Genomic DNA, 22,475 nt, shown 5'->3' on the forward strand with positions numbered 1-22,475 from the left:
CGTCAGTTAACACAATGTGCAAGGGGAGATGTGTAAGTTAACTAACTAAACAGATGTGTTACGATGGCAGTTAAACGAGCAACAGAAACAATCAGTTTGCAAAGACTTTATCAACCAAAGCTCAGCTCTGAGAAGAGGAATATGCAGATCAGGAAGAAGGAGAAGGGGACGGAGATGAGAAGAAGCTATTGTGCTTTTTAACACAGATACTACCAGTCAAAAGTTTAAGAATGGTAAGATCTAAAAAAAAAAATTGTGAAAAAGTATCTTCTGCTCACCAAGGCTACATTTATCTGATCCAAAATACAGCAAAACAGTATTATTGTGTAATATTTTTACAATGTAAAATATATTTTTTCTATTTGAATACATTAAAAAAAAATGTTCCTGTGATCAAAGCTGACTTTATCCTCATTACTGCAGTCTCAAGAATTACATTATCCTTCAGAAATCATTCTCATATGAGGATTTGATGATCAACAAACATTTACGATTATTATCAGTGTTGAAAACACAGTGTTTTCTCAGGATAAAATTAATGAATAGAAGGTTCAAAAGAACAGCATTTATCTGAAATATAAAGCTTTTGCAACATTTTAAATGTTATACTGTCACTTGACCATCCTTGCTGCATAAAATCTGTATTCATTTATTTAAGTTCTGTCAGGTCTATTAAGTCAAGAACAAATAAAATGATTTAGGAATTTTATATAGATTGCAATTCAGTTGATAATTCTGAATGAATGTTTTGGCGGTATGGCTCTGTTCAGGGAGTCCTCTGACCTTTGATGAGCACCATGAAATAGCAGAGAGTCAGAAGACGGCAGCAGTATTAGGGAACGCTCGCACAGTTTAGGGCTGTGAGAGCTGAACTATTCCCCCTATGAACAGAGCAGCAACGATGACAAAGTAAAATGCCACGTTATACACGACATGGAGGAGCTGGGGAGGTGGTGGGGAGCAAAGAGCTAGCAACAGCAGTTTAGGAGCGAACTGAATCTGTTTGAAGGTGCGCGCTGTTTATATCATGGCCATTAGCAGCAGGGGAGTGTGAACAGCTGATGCACTGATGCAAATCAGCTGATGAGACCAAATAGCGTTAGCAGCATCTTGACTAACTAGCCTGCCAGAACTGACTCTTTCGCTCAATTTCTTTATAAAAGAATTTTTTAAAAAAACTTTCTATTCATCAAATAATCCTAAATATATATATATATATATATATATATATATATATATATATATATATATATATATATATATATATATATATATATATGAAGACTGGAGTAATGATGATAAATTCAGCTTTGATCACAGGAATAAATCACACTTTACTATATATTCACATAGAGAAGTTATTTTACATTTGAATAATATTTCACAATAGTACAGCTTTTTTGTATTTTAATAACATAAATGCAGCATTAGTGAGCAGAAGAGACTTTTTAAAAAACATTTTAAAAATCATTTACTTTTTTTTATTACAAACTTTAGTTTGAGTAGTGTGTATATAATGAAATGGCTGATAATGATTTTGGATCGTTATAGGTTGGCCTGTATGTTTGGTACCATAGAGGGCCCAAGCTCATATTCTATTGCTACCTACAATTCAGTTAATTTGCCATCCCTAATTTCATAATTGTTAGGATTGAGGACTTTTCAATGAAATGTGTGGTTTTTTTTTTTAACTACTACAATACTTCATCCCACATCAAAATTATATTAAAGTTAATCTACTCACAAATTGTTGAGCTTGTTATGAAAGAGATGCATCATATACAGTTGTTTAAGCCAAGATGAAAGCGGCATAGATGTTCGTCAGGATTTCATTGTTTCTATAGCGCATTACTAAAATAATTAATGACACCCATAACACTAAAAACAATACAATGGCAAATCACTCATAGGTATAATATCATAAAAATGATATAGGCCTAATAACAGTCTTAGGTCAGAACACAGCACAAATCAGTCATCTGTGAAAAACACTGACTTAAACAAGCAATATATTGATACTTCTCTTTTTTTACTGTCATTAATGTAGGCTATGGTCCACAAGAATAATTAAGAAGTAAATTAAGATTGATATAGGCCTCCCATTATCAGCTTTTGTTAAGGAAGCTTGAGAGAATGCAGCATTAATGCACACAGCTAAAACTCTTGGTAAAAACTTGGTATCATGTCATAATCCTCATGAGCTGAATCTCTGATGGCATTGAGAGCCTAATCTTTGAGTTAAGTTTACTTTGTTGGTTACAGCAGCCCTGGTTCTACAGCATAAGATCTGGTGTTTTCAGTATAATCAGAGGGATTTTTAAAAGTTATTCTGATTTTAAAAGGTTTGAATCTCTCTGTCATTCAGTCACACAGACATCAATAATCAGCGTATGAATCTCAGCAATGGTGGCCATCAAAAAGCTTTTGCAGTGCATTCTGGGTGCACCAATCAAAACTCGCCCATGGCTCCCAGCATGCATTGCAGCATGCATAAATTATACGATTAACTGATTTAGTGATTTCTTTCTATTCTCACCATTTTCTTTTCTTTTTGCTGTTTTATGTGACTTTAGTAGCTTGTTTTGTGATGTTCAGAGTTGATCTGTGTATCTGATATGCTGTTTGTCACCATTGTTGAGATTCATACACTGATTCTTGATGTCTGTGTGTGTGATTAATGTTATGGGCAGAATCTCATCCTATTAACTTCACAGAGCTGCTGTAATCAGTAATGTAAAATCAACACACACCCCATTAAGTTAAAAGTTTGTCTCAGAATGATTTTAGTTTATCAGGTCATTAAATGATGATTATGTTAATAATGTTAAGCAACATTTACATTTAATCATTTAGCAGACGCTTTTATCCAAAGCGACTTACAAAAAAGGGGAGAGTAATAGAAGCAACGAAACAGACAAGGCCAACAACCTGTAAGAGCTGTAAGAAATCTCAATTAATTAGCACAGTACACAACAATTTTTTTTTTTTTTAAAGACATCTACAACAAAAACTCACGTACGCAAAATGCCGAACACTGGATTTTGATAGCTATGATAACAACCCATTAGGACTAAGGCTGTTGCCCCAGCTGTTGTCGTTAATGCAGATTCAGTGGCCCAATGGGTTGGTTTTGTATTCTAGCTAAACGCGCAGCAATAGCCATCTACAACAAAAACTCACGTACGCAAAATACAGAACACTGGATTCTGATAGTTATGATAACTATGTAACATACCCGCCTGAAGGCACAAATCCGGGTGAGAGACGTAGATATGATCCAGGAGTGTGCGCTTTTGGTCGTTGCTGTGGTGATCAGTAAGTGCTATTCTGTATTGGTCAAGTGCAAATGGAAAAGATGTGTCTTAAGATGTTTTTTAAGAATGACTACAGACTCGGCAGCACGAATTGAGATCGGCAGGTCATTCCACCAGGTGGGAACGGTCCAGGAAAATGTCCGTGAGAGTGATTTCATGCCTCTTTGGGATGGAACAACGAGGCGCCGCTCGCTCGCAGAACGCAAGCTTCTGGAGGGTGTGTAAGTCTGAACAAGTGAGTTTAGGGATATTGGTGCAGAGCCAGTGGTTGTTTTGTAGGCGAGAACTAGTGCCTTGAATTTGAAGCGAGCAGCCATTGGCAACCAGTGCAGTTTGATGAAGAGAGGCGTAACATGCGCTCTCTTCGGCTCATTAAAGACCACTCTCGCCGCTGCATTCTGGATCAGCTGCAAGGGTTTGATAGTGCATGCTGGAAGCCCAGCCAGAAGAGCATTACAATAATCCAGTCTGGAGAGAACAAGAGCTTGAACCAGGAGTTGTGCAGCCTGTTCTGATAGGAAGGGTCTAATCTTTCTAATGTTGTATAAAGCAAATCTGCAGGACCGGGCTGTTGCAGTAATGTGGTCAGTGAAGTGTAACTGGTCATCAATCACAACTCCAAGGTTTCTTGCTGTCCTGGATGGAGTTATGGTCGATGAACCAAGCTGAATGGAGAAATTTTGATGAAGTGCTGGGTTGGTTGAGAAAACAAGTAATTCTGTCTTTGCAAGATTGAGTTTAAGATGATGCTCCTTCATCCAGTCAGAAATGTCTGTCAGGCAGGCAGCGATACGAACACTGACTGTAGGATCATCTGGTTGAAATGAGAAGTAGAGTTGAGTGTCATCAGCATAGCAGTGATAGGAGAAGCCGTGTTTCTGAATGACAGAACCTAATGATGACATGTAGATGGAGAAGAGAAGTGGTCCAAGGACTGAGCCCTGTGGAACCCCAGTAGCTAGATGATGTGACTTAGACACTACACCTCTCCATGACACCCTGTAGGAACTACCAGAGAGGTAAGACCTGAACCACTGGAGAGCAGATCCTGAGATCCCTGTCCTCTTAAGCCGGGCATACACTGTGCGATTTTCGTCCGATTTTGAGCCGAATTCTGACTCGTACGACTCTTTTTTGGGTCGGGCCGATTTTCAGATTTATCGTGCGTCGTTTGTCGCGAGGTGTTCGTTCAGTGTACAGGGGGAAGCGAGGGGCGACAAACCTCTCACGATCGGGAATCGGATGGTCGGATGAATTTCTGGCATGTCAGAAATTCTGCTCGCCCCTCGTGAGGTTATCGCACAGCTGAAGCAAAGCCACGAACTGATTGCCCTATTTGTAAGTAAAAATCTGTCAAGCTTTCGGTACATATTCTCAGACAACGAGAGATAAATCTAATTCAACATACTGATAACGTAGCCTATTTCTTTCTTATTTATTTTCTTAATATTTCTATTTTGGTCCATATTGTGAGAAAAAAAAATAGAAGAGAAGTAGGCCCATTTTGTGTTAAAGAAGTTGTTTTTAGATAAATCTGCTCTTACTTTTCATTGAGACGGACATTATTATTGCAGTGTTCTGACATTATAATCATATAATTATAGACCTATAATTCCTTGTTTAATCGGGCTAAATGTTTTTAATAGTGAGGAGTAATCTATTATTTTATTATGCAGTGTGTCGATTATGCATTATTGTTGGGGGGAGGGGGCAAATTAATGTAATATCAATTTAATAATAAAAGTAGGCCTACTCTAATAATAATAATAATTTTATACATAAATTCTAAATCCTCTTGATATCAATAGCTGATGCATTTACCTACACCATGGTCTATCGTCGCCACGGGGGTTTTATTGCGCATTTTTCACCCGTACAGTGTGAGCAGTCAAGACGCGCTCGACGGTCGGACCGCACAGTGAGAGCACATCAATCGTGAGCTTTGGCTTTACATCGCATGCGATCTACTCGTACAGTGTGAGTAGGTAACCTTGCTGAAAACGCATAGAAATCGCACAGTGTATGCCCAGCTTTAAGTGTTGACAGGAGGATCTGGTGGTTAACTGTGTCAAAAGCAGCAGACAGATCCAGCAGAATGAGCACTGAGGATTTGGAAGCTGCTTTTGCCAGTCTCAGTGCCTCAGTTAGCGAGAGCAAGGCAGTCTCGGTCGAATGGCCGCTTTTGAAGCCGGATTGGTTGTTGTCTAGGAGGTTGTCCCGTTCAAGAAACATAGAGAGTTGATTGAACACAACTCGCTCAAGGGTCTTTGCAATGAAAGGCAGAAGGGATACCGGTCGGTAGTTTTCTAAAAGTGCTGGATTCAGAGAGGGTTTCTTAAGCAGTGGGGTTACCCGAGCCTGCTTAAATGCTGTGGGAAAGGTTCCCGTGTGAAGAGAAGTGTTGAGAATGTGAGTGAGTGCAGGAGTGATTGAAGAAGAAATAGCCTGAAGGAGGTGAGTGGGTATAGGATCAAGTGGACAGGTAGTAGGGTGATTGGAAAGGATGAGTTTAGAAATATCTGCCTCGGAGAGTGGAGAGAAGGATGGAAGCGTGTTCGTGTTAGTTGTTGAGATGTGCGTGTCAGTTTGTGATGAGGAGAACTGGTTGCTGTTTTGTTGGTGAAAAATGATGCAAAGTCATCAGCTGTAAGAGTTGATGAAGGAGGGGGAGGAGGAGGACAAAGGAGAGAGGAGAATGTTTTAAAGAGTTGGCGAGAGTCAGAGCAATTGTTGATTTTGTTGTGGTAGTATGTTGTTTTAGCAGTGGAGACATTTGTAGAGAAAGAAGAGAGAAGAGACTGATAAAAGGCAAGGTCAGTATAGTTTTTAGATTTCAGCCATTTCCTCTCTGCCGCCCTGAGTCCAGAGCGATGTTCACGGAGAACTTCAGACAGCCAGGGGGCAGATGGGGTGGGGCGGGCTGGTCTGGATGAAAACTGTCTAAGGAGGATGTTAGAGTGGAGCAAAGAGTGTTGGTAGCACTGTTAGTGTCCAGTGCTGAGAACTGAGCAGGTGGAGGGAGTGAAGATGAAACCATAGTGGATAGGCGAGAGGGAGAGAGGGAGCGTAGATTACGCCGAAAGGTAATCTGTGTAGGAGTACGTGTTGTATCAGAAGTCAGTATGAGGTTAAGAGTGATGAGAAAGTGGTCTGATGTGTGTAATGGAGTAACTAAAGTGTTGTCCGTGGAGCAGTTGCGTGTGTAGACAAGGTCTAATTGGTTACCTGATCTGTGAGTAGCCGTAGTAGATACTAACTTAAGGTCAAATGAAGTCAGTAGAGTGCTGAAGTCTGCAGCTAGGTGTTTATCAAGATGGATGTTGAAGTCGCCAAGCAGAATCAGTGGAGTGCCATCCTCAGGGAAGCTAGAAAGTAACACATCCAACTCCTCCACAAAGTTACCGAGGTGACCTGGAGGACGATAGACCACTACCACATGGATTTTAACAGGGTGAGTAATAGTGATTGAGTGCGATTCAAATGAATTGGCCGGTAGAGACGGTAATGGATCAAATTTCCAATCATTTGAGATAAGCAAACCAGTACCCCCACCCCTCCCAATAGGCCGAGGAGTGTGTGAAAAAGTTAAATTGGATGAGAGGGCTGCAGGAGTAGCAGTGTCCTCTGGTTTGATCCAGGTCTCAGTTAGGGCCATGAGGCTGAGCTGAGAATGAGTCCCAATAGATGAAATAAAGTCTGCTTTGTTTACAGCCGACTGGCAATTCCAGAGACCAATTGGAATAAAGAGTAAAGTAGCAGAGGATGTTAGGATATAGCGCAAATTATTAGGATTGCGGCATCTTGTGCGTACAGAGTAGAGGTTAGATCGGGCTCAAAAAATCAAGCCCGACCCTACCCGAGCCCGTGCACGTTGTGTCCGAGCCCGGCCCGGCCCGGCACATTAACTGTAATTATGAGCCCGAGCCCGATTTAAACCCGACCATTGTTCAATACGTGGGCGTTTGATGAGAACGAGCCTGTAATGAGCAAAGCGCAGCGAAACGGACTGGTGAGGCTCATGATAAAACTACATTTAGTTTTCAGTTTTCTCCACAGCGACTGTACTGCCGAATAACATTTTGTTGCAATATTGTCATGTTTAACACTTTGAAGCTGCTTTGAAACAATCATCATTGTAAAAGCTCTATAGGCTATAAATAAAGCTGACTGGACTCCGCTCAATAATCCGCAGGCGCGCGCTCATGATCCGCTCACCGGTAAACTGATGTTTGCTCAAATCCAGCTCAGACATTTATCTGTAGCTTACTTTGTTGTTGCCATTAAACAATGTGTTTTTTCCTTCATATTTATGTTTAAATATTATAATATTATTTTTACATGTTTCATCTGATTACGATGAGTGAAAAGATGCGAGTGGGTCAGAAATGATTTTGGTGGTTATATTTAGTTTAATATTAAGTTTTGTTTTGTTGAAATCATTTTTTTCGTTTTGTTTAAATTGTATCTTAATTTTAAAAAAGGTTTCTTAGACCAATTGCCTGGATTTAATAAATAAAAAGCAAATAGCAGAATAAAATTATGAGGTGAAGTCGTGGGAGTGATCGCTTTCATTCCTCATGCACTGGAGCGCGCGTCTCATTAATAAACCGAAACTCAGCAGGCTATACTCGCCTCACAGACATGAGAAATATGCATATAGAAAGCTTGAAATGTCCACTTTTAAACGAAACGATTCGAAGATATTTAATTAAGCAAAGTGCAGTGTTCACGCGAGCAGCTCTTGACTCAGAGCGTTTCTGTTTATAATGCTGCGCTCCATCACTGCTCGAGCTGTGAGTTTAACACGCATTTTTACACTAATCCTGACTTGTGCAGCTTTGTAGCCTACACATTTGTTTCTTAGTTGTTGTATTAGTTCTTACTTTGCTAAATATATATAATTTCTGATTATAGCATAGCTTTCTGCCCACCCAATTAGACTAGTAAAGTAGGCTAATGATTAAAAAAAAAAAAAACGCTTGATCACGGGCCCGGCCCAACCCGACCCGAGGATAGTGCAGGGAAATCTCAGCCCGACCCGGCCCGCGGGTCGGTTCGGGTCAGGTTCGGGTTCGGGCTCGGGCAGAGAATCTAAACTCTAGTACAGAGCGTGATTTACGAGTGCTAGTAGTTATAGTTGAGATTTGAAAGCACATGGTGAATACAGATCAGAGAAAAGGCCAGATAGAAATTAGAAAAGAACCGACCACAAATAATGAAAAGGAAGATGATACTCAAGTGCCTTGCCGGGGTCCTTGCTCGGGCGGAGTTGCACTGGGAAGAGTTGAAGTCTTTACACTCGTTGGTCTTGCACAGAGAAGAGTTGAAGTCTTTACACTCGTTGGTCTTGCACAGGGAGGGCTTCACACTGCCGCTTCCGCTGCCGCGGACTATCACGCTATTTATACTCACTTGAGTATCGTTATTGAAAGCAGCTGGGAACGCCCCCAACAAACTCACTCCCAACGTGGCAATGACCAAACAAATGCTAACTCAACAAATGCTAACTCCCACACACACCGAGAGAATATACCAAAACTAATAATACACACCTCTGCACTACACAGACACACTTATCCAACAACAAATGAACAAACAATCAAATGAGAAAAGTTACAAACACTTACAGAGTAGTTGTCTATCAGTCAATTAATTGCTCCTCTCTAGCCAAAATGTTACAAACACACAAGGCTTTTAATACCTCGCTGGCCACGCCCCCAACAAACTCACTCCAACGTGGCAATGACCAAACAAATGCTAACTCAACAAATGCTAACTCCCACACACACCGAGAGAATATACCAAAACTAATAATACACACCTCTGCACTACACAGACACACTTATCCAACAACAAATGAACAAACAATCAAATGAGAAGTTACAAACACTTACAGAGTAGTTGTCTATCAGTCAATTAATTGCTCCTCTCTAATCAAAACAGCATCAACTCCTGAACAGATTTTTCTGTGTTTTATTTGCCAAAATGTGTGTTTTGACAAAACACAAATAAAGCAGCAAGAAATAAATCTACTAATGTTAAAAAGTCAAGGGTCAAGAGCCCAACTAAAGCACACACTGATCTCCATAATGGTGACTTAAAATGGTGACTCTGTCCTTCAGTGATTCTGCTCGTTATCATCAGGTGTTCATCACTAATGGCCAATCATCACTTAATTAATCTCTTAATTATCTCATGACCTTTAACACTTCTTCAGAGTTACTTTTAACACTATTGAGTGTGGAGCCAAATAAACTCTGAGGAGAGTTAATTTAACACTGGAGTTTTTGCTGTGCAGCGACTCAAAAGCTTGGACAGTTTTGTTTCAACATGCACATTCCTAAGCATAAACCAGTCAATTTTTGCTCCTTTCCCGATTACTATAAACACATTAACTTGCATTCTTTGATCTTATTGAAGTGAGTGTATGCGAGAGGATAGCGTCCTTATTAACGCATTGATACAGAGAGCTTTTCACAGTAAAGCACCAACTTTCTTTAAATGTCATCTCGTGCTGAAGTCAAAATGCTGCATTTGTAACACCAAGTAAATAAGCAAATTATATAAGCCCTATCCCCCACAATAGTACCATGTATCGCTGATCTCATAGGCTGACGAAAGGACGATATGACACACTAGTGTGTATTAGGGCTTACAACGAATAATCTAAAATCGAATATATATTCAGATAGTTTTTAAAAAATGAATTTCGCAGGTGAAAAGTAATATTCAAATAAAATAAAATAAAAAAGGGAAAAAAAAACCCGCCAGCGGTAGTAGCGGCGTGGCTGTCTGCTTTGCGAGTGGGCGCGCTCATGGGGTTCAGGGACAGGTCACAGGAGTCACTGCTGAAAGTGACGCGTCTTGCAGTGAAGATGGCAGAAAGTGCAGAGCCCAATTCGACCGCAGCAGAGAAAGAGATTTAAACCCTCCAAAATCTAAAAAGCCATGTCTGGAAGCACTTTGGATTTGGGTCAGTAGGAGTTCAAATTGTTAAGCCGCGAGATAAAGTTGTATGCCAGATATGTAAGCTACAGTTAGCATACCATGCCTCATTTTATTTAACATTAAACAGAAACATCACTAAAGTGTAGGCTACTGTAATGACTGAAGATATCACATGAATAAAGGATAAATGCACTGCTTTCACTGGTGTGATTATTTACCGTTTCATGTCAAGGAAAAGCTCCATGTTTAGCACAGCACAGCTCGCTGGGAGCGTTCAATATGCTGTAAAACTTACATTAATATTAATAATATTTGTTTCAATCACTGAAAGAAGCCTGCTATATTTGAGACAAAATTCAGACCTTAAATTGCTTGCACAAAACTCTTGATCAGCACTCAAAGTTTGTTCATTTAAACGGGTATGAGCAGAGAGTGTGAGGGCGAGAGAGAGTGAGGTCTGCGGCGGTCTTGGCCATTATGATGTGAGCTCCAGACCGTCAGCGGCGTTCATCCCTCATGTACCCGCAGAGAACAGCTTCATTTATTTGATTTACTTGTGTTTGTGTAAGTAATATGTTGTCAAATATGTTTAAACTTAAATAGACTACCTATACAAGTAGTTAAGTCTATTTTTGTATTATTTGTCCTGTTAATGACGCAATGCGCGTCATTGACAAAATGCACAACCAGATGTTCGAATAGTTCGAATATTCCGGTTTTTTTTACAGGGAGTATTTGAACGTCATTTTTGAGCAATTTTGACAGCCCTAGTGTGTATACATATATCTGGTCTTGTGTTTGCACCGTTGTACTGATGATAATGGTCTGATGTATGTGCACAGTGCTGGCACAGGCTATGATTAGTAACCTCAGTTACCTTCTGTAATCTCAGTTAACTGAAGTACTTTTAGTAATTAAATTTCTGAACAGACACACTAGATCTAGGTCTAATAAAAGTTGTTGCTACACAGAAAGATTCCCCCATGAGACATTTACTTTACTTTCAAATTGTATCTTTGTTTTAAGCAGGAACTGGAAAATCATGACTACTGCTGTCTCAAAATCTACTCAAAGTCTTACTACTTCTGAAGACATGAGGAACCAAACCAAACTTATGATGCAGCCCTATGCCAACTGGGAAGAGTATCTGACACCAGCCCCTCTTTCTATAGCCATCCTGGGGGAGCTGGTATTCATCTCGTCCTCAACAGATTTCTCTATCAATAAAAATCCACCCAAAGAGGGCTATCGTTTCATCAAATACCCTGATTCCTTTCGCGCTTCTCTCATGCAAGTGTGTAACTCTGGTTGGTGGGCATTTAATGAGGCCCATAAGAACATGGATCAGATTCGTCTCTACACTGCCCAAGTTCCAGATTACATGAAGAGAGCTGTGAAGATTCTCTTCCACGGTGATGATGAAGTTGTTAAAGCGCATCTTCCTGATCAGCTGAAGAATATCAAAGACATTGCTGATGAATGTCTTAATTTGTCTGCTGATGTTGACAAGCGTTTCACTGATGTCATCAATATCGTCCAAGAGCTGCTTGAAGCGTGTATGAATGCAGATCAGTTCTATGGGGAGGAGATGGTAGCAATCAAGAGGAAAATAGAAGAGGGCAAACTGAGGGAGAAGTCAGCACTAGAAACCAAGAAAAGGACTGATAAGGCAATGATGGCCATGGAGAAGGACCTGGCTGAGGCCAACGAGAGCTACAAGAGAGCTATGGATTCTCTCCCTAATGGATGGGATATGATTGGCATGGATTTTGTGGGTGGGATAGCAGGCAGTGCTTTAGGCATGATTAATGGAGTGACATCTATTTTTTCTCGTTCAGAGCAAAGTGAAACAAAAGAGAAGCCTGACGCTACAAGCTCAGGAAATGCTCCAAAAAGAGATGTGGTAGATGAAATAAATGTCTATAGTAAGTCAGGTGAAATTTTAAATTGTGCACAGACTATCCAGGAAAAAATTAATGGGAAGGGTAATGGGACAGACATTGACTGGAAAAATATATACGATCAGAAGAATAAAGCCACATATACGGATTTCATAGCAAACCAGTTTGAAAGAATTAATGAAACTTTACAGAAAATCCCTGACTGCCCAGCCAAGGAACAAGCTCAAAAGATGGGCCAACAGGGCATTCAAATATGCAAAGAGCTTGCAAAATATGCACCAGATGGCAAATGTGACAAAGATAAAACCACTGAGATAATTCAACGTGTCTTGGATCTGATTAAGTCTGCTCGTAGTTTTGATAGCAAAAGCAAAGACATCACAAATTCTCCAGCCATTTCTCAAAAACCACCAATGATGTCAAATGAAGAAAAGAAGAATCAGAGTCCTTCACAGAAGGCTACTGACAATGCAAGATTTGCCATAGAGCAGTCCCGAGCTCAGCTGAACAAGACAAGAGAGACCTATGAGAAGTGTGTGGAGAACCTAGAGAAGAACCAGAAGGAACTGACTGATATCCTGGTCGAAATGAGACATTGTGAGCTGAAAGAGATTGACTTCAAAACTATCATGACGATGCTGGTCAAAGGAATGGATGCCATGGGGAGAGTGAAGGAGCAGTGGGAGAAGCTGGTTCGCTTCTTTCAGATGGTATCCAACATTATAAAAACCAGCCTGAGCAAAACTCTCACAAACTTTGTCATAACGTCTGAGAAAACACAAGCCCTCTCCTACAACGCAAAGCTCTTCTCAAAAGATCTGCTGTACACGCAAGCTTTCCAAGCCTGTAACATTGCTAATCTGGTCCATATGATCTCTGGAACATACACAGATATTTCCAACAAGTACCTGATGGATCGTGTCAGTTCACTGGGCAAACTGATGGCCATGGATAAAAATAAACCAGAATTTGAAAGGGAGCGAAAACAGCTCCAGAACAGCTGTGAGGAGGCACAGAAAGGCATCTTAAGGCTTGTCCTGAAGAATAAAGAGGAGTTTGACAAGAACACCACCGCAAGACAAGAAAGGATTGATCGTGAATTGCTTGCCATTCTACCTGCTGCTTCTCCCAAAGAAATCCAGAGTATTAAAGAAGATGTTCATGCTGGATTCAATGAGGATGCATATATCTGAGGGAATGTGAAGACATATGTATGTTCTAGTTTTACATTGGTGAGCACCTGGGGTCCGTTCTTCGTACCTCGCTTAATACATCTGAGATGATTTGACAGATCCCTTTTAATCGTGATAACTGATATCTGGCTAATTTGGTTCTTCAAACGAATTTGCGGATTGGATTAAAATATCTGGATGAAGTTATCTGAGATCACTGCTCGTTCCTGTGTTCCCTGAAGAGGGCAGATGATCGATACTCGAAACCACGATCAGCAGCGATTGGCTGCCGTCAAAACCACGCAATGACGTCATATAATTAAAAAAGCCACCTGGCAAAAAACTTGTCAAAGAAAAAAAGAAGAAGAAACGAGTTTCTGGACCTTTATAAGGAAACAGACAAACGACTAAACCAATGAAAGTTAGATAAATTAAATGTGCACTGTTTTGATGAACATGATTCCCAATTATTTATATTCACGATTTTATAATATTTGTACACACTTTACATTTTTATTTCAAAGTTGTAATTTTATTTTTAAGTCAATTTGAAGCAGATTTGTTATGTGACAATATTAATTAAAGTTTCTTAATGGTCAAGATCAAATGATCTGCATCTCTTGCGCTGCATCCCATAATATCCGTCATCACTCACATTAATGCACGACAGAGAATAACTGCACAATGTGTGTAAACCTCCAATACAACTATAAAGTAATCATTCCATCACAATTCATAAATAAATCTCTCTATCAAGTGACTGTGTCTATAGTATTATACATAACATTAAAATATTCTTTTCAAATAAACTTTGATATTTATTATTATTTTAAATGATTATTGCCCTGGTTCAGTAATGAACTCTTGTAATAAAGTAGCAGTGGCTGGGACAGATTTTAAGGATCTCCTCAAGATGCGATCTAATCCGGTTTATATGAAATAAGCCTGAGCAGGTTTAAGCTAACGGACCTGTTGCTATGACAGCAGGTCCAAGATGAGCTTCGAAGAACCAAACAATCCGAGATCAAGCCAAACCGTCAACAACCAAATCCAGCTGACTGAGTTAGCGACGTACGAAGAACAGGCCCCTGGTGATAATATAATTCAAATTGAAGCTTTGTTTTTCTTTAACATGAAGCCATGATACACAGCAAAAACTCCAGTGTTAAATTAACTCTCCTCAGAGTTTATTTGTCTCCACACTCAAGAGTGTTAAAAGTAACTCTGAAGAAGTGTTAAAGGTAATGAGATAATTAAGAGATTAATTAAGTGATGATTGGCCATTAGTGATGAACACCTGATGATGACAAGCAGAATCACTGAAGGACAGAGTCACCATTTTAAGTCACCATTATGGAGATCAGTGTTTGCTTTAGTTGGGCTCTTGACTCTTGGCTTTCTAACATTAGTTATTTGTTCTTGCTGCTTTAACTGTGTGTTTGGAACATACATTTTGGCAAAGAAAGCACAGAGAAAATATGTTCAGGAGTTAGTGATGTTTTGATTAAGATAATCATCATTTAGTGACTGGATCAACTAATATCATTCTGAGACAAAGTTCAAGCTATATGGGGCATGTGTTGATTTTACATTATTGATTACAACAGCTCTGTGAAGTTAATAGGGTGAGATTCTGCAACAAACAAAAAAATCAAACTACTTTGTTGCTTTACACACTCACAGACATCAAGAATCAGTGTATGAATCTCAACAATGGTGACAAACAGCATATCATATACACAGATCAACTCTGAACATCACAAAACAAGCTACTAAAGTCACATAAAACAGCAAAAATAAAATAAAATGGTGAGAATAGAAAGAAATCACTAAATCAGTTCATCTTATAATTTATACATGCTGCAATGCATGCTGGGAGCCATGGGTGAGTTTTGATTGGTGCACCCAGAATGCACTGCAAAAGCTTTTTGATGGCCACCATTGCTGAGATTCATACGCTGATTATTGATGTCTCTGTGTGACTGAATGACAGAGAGATTCAAAACTTTTTTTTTAAGAACAGAATAATTTTTAAAAATCCATCTGATTATATTGTAAGCACCAGAGCATATGCTGTAGAATCACAGAGCTGTTGTAATCAATAAAGTAAACCTAACTCAAAGATTAGGCTCTAAATGGCACCAGTGATTCAGCTCATGATGATTATGTCAAAACATAACCATCAACACTTGGTCACATTTTCTCTGCACTTGTATGGCTGCTTTAAAGCAGTCAGGCAAAGACTAATGTTATAAAGTCAAGAGCCCCACTAAAGAAAACACTGATCTCCATAATGGTGACTTAAAAATGGTGACTCTTTCCTTCAGTGATTTTGCTTGTTATCATCAGGTGTTCATCACTAATGGCCAATCATCACTTAATTAATCTCTTAATTATCTCATTACCTTTAACACTTCTTCAGAGTTACTTTTAACACTCTTGAGTGTGGAGCCAAATAAACTCTGAGGAGAGTTAATTTAACACTGGAGTTTTTGCTGTGTAGAACATTTTAGATGATCACATTAATCATTTTGTTTTCTATTACCATTCATTTTAAATTCTCATGAATTAAGACATTTCAGTAAAGAAACATCATTACCTTTTATAATGTTAAAAACATATATCTGATCATAAATTGACTTCAATGTTGTCTGTGTGATAGCTTTGTCTTTAAAATGGTCCAGGATTTCTGGATTTCAATAACTATGTGTGTTTCTTTTTAGAAAATGTGAGACAAGACGAAAGCCTCTTCTTTCAAAAGCAACAACCATTCCGGTCACCGATCAACATCTGCATTTCCACGCAGATTAATTGTGGAAAATTGGAGAGCATGTTTTTGAGTATATTGGATTTTACTTATGGTGTTTACTCAAGGAGTTCTCTTTGGGTTTTAGTTATACTTCAATTTACTTTTCTATTAAGAATGCATTTATCTTTAGGCATGTGCTGTATGCAAATATTACTGGAGAGCACAGTTATTACTTTAGCTCTGTTTTAGGCAAGGCAATTTTATTTTTATAGCACATTTCATACACAAAGGCAAATCAAAGTGCTTTACATAGAAATGTATTAAAATAGTGATAACCTGTGCATAAGAAATTAGAATACCATGTGTAAGAATTAAAATAAAACAAGGACAATTTAAAATAGCTTAAATGTTTTTTACTTATTTTAAGTTTATTTATATTGCTTCTTGATTTGAATTACATATCAGTATCTTATATCACTCTTCTGCTCACCAATTTTTGCTTCTTCCTAATAACTTGCCATGATTTAAACCTAAACAAATCAATAACACTTTACAATTACATTTATTAATTTAGTTATCTATATAAATTAACATGAACTAACAATGAACATACTCCTATATTCCTTTACTAACCGTTTACTAATACATTATTAAAATCAAGTGTTGTATCTGTTAATATAATTTAATAGACCTGAGAACTAAGAACAAACAGTTGTGTTATTAACCAAGATGTTATCAACTAGCATTGACAAAATATTAATAAATACTCTTAACAAATGTATTGTTCATTGTTAGTTAATGCATTAACCAATGATAACTAATGAAACCTTATTGTAAAGTGTCACCAACAGGCTACATCTTATCTAGATTTATTACACGGCTCCCCCCCCCCCCCATATAATAATAATAATAGATTTGATTTATAACGCACTTTTATCTACTATAAAATAACATTTATCTATTTACATTTTATTTGTTTGAAAAATTAAAAACTAAAACCAAATGCAAAGCAAACATTGTTTATTAATACACAACAATATTGATTGAATAAAAAGTTAAATAAATATTTATCTTGAACAGTCAATAGCTACATCAACATCTATTTCAGTTATGCCCATTATGTTAATACATTATACATTGAGTTTACACATGCAAAACATGAAATCATCTTATAAAAGATAAATATGAAATTCAATAGTACAAATAGTACATTTCAAATTTACTACAGTAGATTGTAAAATGCAGTCAATTGTAACGTGTTCACACTGGGCATTTGAAGTAATTTATGAGCCGTAACACAATTATAGGTAGCTTGATGCTCTCCTTCTGAATCCCTAACAGATACTGCAGAAAGGTCAGTGTGTTTTGAATTGGTTTATTGTACTGTATGTTGAATAGGAAGTAGACACTCATAGTGAGGCCTACTCCCATGGTTACGTCATCCGGTTCATCAGCAAACAGTTCTTCACCATCAAGAAAAACCACAATGCTGCTTTCACCCAATGGGTTTCCAGTGATCTCCATAGTTGGTGTGAGGTTCTGTTGAGGCTGTTGGTTGAAAAAAGAGGGGTTAAGATACAATTTCATTACAAAACTTTTACATGTATTCATTTTCCACATTCATCCAAAGTGACTTAAAAATAAGGAACAGCAAATTTAGCTGTTCACTAAGCTGACAATATACATAATATTCAAGGCCATTTTTTCTTTGTAGCAGTGGCTTTAAGGATGTGGAGAGGCTAATTGCACAAAATCTCTATCAATAACTGGCATAATACTGGCATAACTTTAAGATGATTATTTGAATCATCAATGACCCAAAACATTTGCATAATATACATTAAAAACTGACCTTGTTTATCACATCATAATGTAACAGGTACGGCAAGACAAGGATTCCTGCAATGACCATGAGGCCTAAAAATTTAAAGAAAATAACAATTTAATAATATATATATATATATCTCTATAGAAAAAACACATACAGTTGCTGTGGACAAAAAAAAATGGACTGGACAAACTATATGTCGAATGCATGATTATGCTGAATGTGAGCGTTCACAATTACAGAAACAAATAATTTTAGTTATAAACTTTCATTGCTTATCTAATGTACGCAATCCGAAGCATTGACCTTTGTGTGGCTCTTCAGCATGTGACTGAAGTGCAGTGTTGGACATCCAGTAGATCCTTAGCCACACCTCTTCTTTGTGCCTCAGTCACACATTTTTCTGCAGTGGTCCCAAATCCAGTCAAAATTCTCCTGTCCACGTCAGTATTATATTTTGTTTTCATTTCTGAAAAAATCTGATTTGAAAAAATATATTTTCAGAAATTACATTACCGTGTATATCAAAATGTACTTGATATACATTTAAAAACACATTATTGTTTTTGATTTAGATAAGATACGTCAATCTTTAATGTAGGCATCTCTATCCCTCTCGGTTCTCTTCATTTTATCCTGGAGCATGGAGATGTTAGGTTTCTTTTTCTCACATTCTGTGTTCATCTTGCTAATGTGCTGTCTAATACTAAATTCATCCTCTGTAGTCATCTGAGTAAAACAACCATAGTTGTAATAGTTTAGTCAACAGTGACCGAAAGAGCAGCACTCTCAGACAAATACACAAACTGGAATGATGTGCTATGCAGTCAGAACATTTTAAATGCAAGTGTATTAAACTTACATCAGCAATTGAAGCAGTATCATTTTCATTTTCATCCAGACTTCTTTTTCTGCCTTTTCTGATGTATAGTCCTGGCACATTCATTAAATTCAGATCTGCAAGAGGTTTCTGTTCCTTCTTGAATTTGTTTCTCAACATTCCATGCCAGGATTCCTGATAACAACAAACAATTTAAAGAGATAGTTCACCCAAAAATTATAATTCAGTCATCATGAGGACCCAGAAAAAGCACTTAAATGTAGCAAATTATTAATTATTATTATTATTATTATTATTTACTCTCCCCCAAGTTTTTCCAAATGTGTATACATTTCTTTGTTCCTTTGAACATAGGCAAAGATATTTTGAAGAATATGGGGAACTAAACAGTTGATGGACCCCACTGACTTACACAATAGAGAAAAAAAACTACAGAAGTCATTGGGGTCCATCAACTGTTTGATTATGACTTTCTTCAATATATTACTGATTATTTTCTGTTCAGCAGAACAAAGAAATTCATGCATCAACTTGAAGGTGAGTAAACAATAACTAACTTTTATACAATAAGTAAACTTTTATTCATAAGCGAATGGTGAATTTCGAAAGGACTTATGCACAAACTGTAAATAAAAATAAAAAAACATCTCACATATCCAATGCCGGCTTGGACTCTCAAGTTTGGATACATCTCAGTGAGTGCAGTACACATTTCTTTATACTGCTGCTGTGTTGGATACCTTAGAAATGACACATTTGCTGTTATAAAGTAAGTGTAGTGTCATTGTGGACACTCAATAGAAGACGTAACTAATATTTACACAGTTTTCTATCAGTGATGTGTGTGTGTGTGTGTGTGTGTGTGTGTGTGTGTGTGTGTGTGTGTGTGTGTGTGTGTGTGTGTGTGTGTGAAATTAAATAATTAACTTGAAAAATTAATTAAATACAAATTTAAAGATTGCATTTTAGCAGTTTTCGACAGCAGGAAGTAAAACAACTACTGTAATGGCTGCATCCATTAAGTCCACAAGTTATATGAAAATGAGTCTCAAGTTGATGTCCAATGTGTTTGAGTAAAAGGGTAAGATAAAATGCCTTCTTGTTGCACAGTGGGCAATTATAAACAGTCATTGTTCAACTATTTACACACCTTCAAAAGATGGGGCAAGTGCAGAGAGGTCATTTCTTGTCAGCCAGCAACAGACATCAAAAACTGTCCACAGCCTCACATTAGAGATGTCCCTTTAAAAGTCAATTCATGAGTCAGTACTTATGCTCATCAAGGCAATATATATATATATATATTCCTGTGATGTCAGAGCTGATTTTTTTTAGCATCATCACTTCAGTCTTCAGTGGAACATGATCCTTCAGAATGATTAGATTATTAGAATAAATGAATAAAAGAGTATAGCCACAAATGGCAAGCATCCAGTGCCCCGTGTGAATGATTAGTGTTTCACTTGAAATGTTTCTTATGTGATATTTAAGTCTATTCAATCTATGAGATTTTATAATTCAATCGCCGGACAAAGGACGGCCAGGTCGGAGCACGCCAGACAGAGTCTCCAGGGCGGAGCACGCCGAACAGAGGACGGCCAGGTCAGAGCACGCCGGATAGAGGGTCTCCAGGGCGGAGCACGCCAGACAGAGTCTCCAGGGCGGAGCATGCCGAACAGAGGACGGCCAGGTCAGAGCACGCCGGATAGAGGGTCTCCAGGGCGGAGCACGCCAGACAGAGTCTCCAGGGCGGAGCACGCCGAACAGAGGACGGCCAGGTCAGAGCACGCCGGATAGAGGGTCTCCAGGGCAGAGCCCTCCAGACAGAGGGTCTCCAAGGCGGAGCACGCCAGACAGAGGGTCTCCAGGGCAGAGCCCTCCAGACAGAGGGTCTCCAGGCCAGAGCCCTCCGGACAGAGGGTCTCCAGGCCCGAGCCCTCCGGACAGAGGGTCTCCAGGGCGGAGCCCTCCAGACAGAGGGTCTCCAGGGCGGAGCCCGCCGGACAGAGGGTCTCCAGGGCGGAGCCCGCCGGACAGAGGGTCTCCAGGGCAGAGCCCTCCAGACAGAGGGTCTCCAGCCCGTGACCACCAGAGCCAGGCAGATGGAACAAGAAACCTCCCAGGCGGATCAGCTGCGAGCCAAAGCCGGGAAAACCTCACAAAACTAATCTGGCAGACAGACTTCACATCCACATTAGTGATTGGAGAGGCAGGGTTAACCAACGTAGACACAAGGCAGTATTCAAAGCGAAATACAAGATCTTAACTGACCTCAGGAGTAGGCTTGGCATCATGTTCGTAAATGGCCATAAAGTACACAGACTCATTGACAGGAACAGATCCATAGACTCGAACAGGCTCCTGGAACAGACTTGTAGACTTGGATGGGCTCAGGCTCGGGTTAAGAAAGAGCCTCAGGATCCGAAACAGATTTGTAGACTAGGACTGGCTCTGGCTCAGGCTCAGGTTTATAAAGAGACTCTGGCTCAGGAACCGACTTGTAGACTAGGACAGGCTCAGGCTTGGATTCAGAAAAATGTTTTACATGTAAGTTTTTGAATTTACAAATATGTACAAATTTAAACTTTAAAAGTTTAATATTTTAAATAAAAAGTCCATACAAAGAAAAAATATGAAAATAAAACTGCCAGTAGGTGGCAGGATTTCAGTCAATAGTTCAAAACAAAGATTCATTTGAATCGAATCGCTTGGATGCGAATCAGTTCTGGTGTGGCTTTGATTTTCACGAAATAGACAGTGTTGTGGCTAAAACGTTGTTACTTAATATCAACTTATCTATTGGACTTTTGAACAAGATCAGTATCACAAATGCAATCATGCCAATACTCGGAACAATAGCAAGCCGTAACTTTTGGCGCTCTGGCGCTTCATAAACAGAACCGCATGCGTCTTGCGGAAGAACATTGCAGCCGGATCTACTTCTCTCTGTTTGTGTCTATGGGAGTCTCGCAGATACGGTGCTAATCCGCAGCGGGAATATAAACACTTATTTTATGTGTACCATAGTGATTCAGGATAAGGCAAGAACATGGTTTGGAAAAAATGTCATGATATACTCGCTAATTATATACATTTATTAATTTTATTTTAAACAGTATGTGTGATGAAGATTAAACTCAAGAACTCAAGGGCTTTTTAAATGTATTATTAAGACAGTATTTTTGATGTTTATTTTTTATGCCCCAAGCATCCCTTCATTTCTTAGCTTGTTTATGATAATCCAAATGCGGTATTTCCAGTTCATTTTGATTGGGCTGTAAATCAGGTAATCTGGTAAGGCTGCATTGTCACACTCGCTTGCTTCACCTTGTAAACAATCTTTGTTTGAAGTGTAGCCCTTCGCACACGTTTTTGCACTTACTCTGCTGACTGAAGGCATGAAAATCAGTTGATTGCAGTAGGAAACGTAGCCTAACAGTTTCTCAGTGTTGATGCACTTTGGGAGTTTTTATTCCAATTGTATTACACATCCATTCATGAGAATCGATTGGGTCACTCGCACCGGTGCGCCTAAATATTTTTCACAGTCGCACGCAGTAATTTTCAGGTGTAAATGCGCCCAAAATGGGCGTTATGTAGACGCCTGGGGACCAGAGAAACATCAGCAAGAATACTAAGTGATAGCGGCATAGGAAAGTCTGCTTTTCTGACCGTACTCTAAAGCCCTATTCGGACTGGATTAGATTAACATGGGGGTAAAG

General features: G+C 38.9%; 1 protein-coding gene across 4 annotated transcripts in view; it reads left to right on the plus strand.

Annotated features, from left to right (window-relative positions):
• LOC137079099 (uncharacterized) overlaps positions 1 to 16,461 on the plus strand; it is a 32,944-nt gene extending 16,483 nt beyond the window's left edge. For 2 of the 4 annotated variants that reach the window (XM_067447054.1, XM_067447055.1), the window contains exons 2-3: positions 11,289 to 13,374; positions 16,059 to 16,461. In XM_067447054.1, coding sequence (XP_067303155.1) covers positions 11,305 to 13,356 — 2,052 coding nt within the window. In that variant the 5' untranslated portion in view covers positions 11,289 to 11,304 and the 3' untranslated portion in view covers positions 13,357 to 13,374; positions 16,059 to 16,461. Of the gene's footprint in view, positions 1 to 11,288; positions 13,396 to 16,058 lie in introns of all 4 variants that reach the window. The other 2 variants (XM_067447056.1, XM_067447053.1) reach the window with 2 other exon arrangements.
• The last annotated feature ends 6,014 nt before the right edge of the window (positions 16,462 to 22,475 follow it).

This window comes from Pseudorasbora parva, chromosome 6 (genome assembly GCF_024679245.1).
Source record: "Pseudorasbora parva isolate DD20220531a chromosome 6, ASM2467924v1, whole genome shotgun sequence".
Classification (NCBI taxonomy): domain Eukaryota; kingdom Metazoa; phylum Chordata; class Actinopteri; order Cypriniformes; family Gobionidae; genus Pseudorasbora; species Pseudorasbora parva.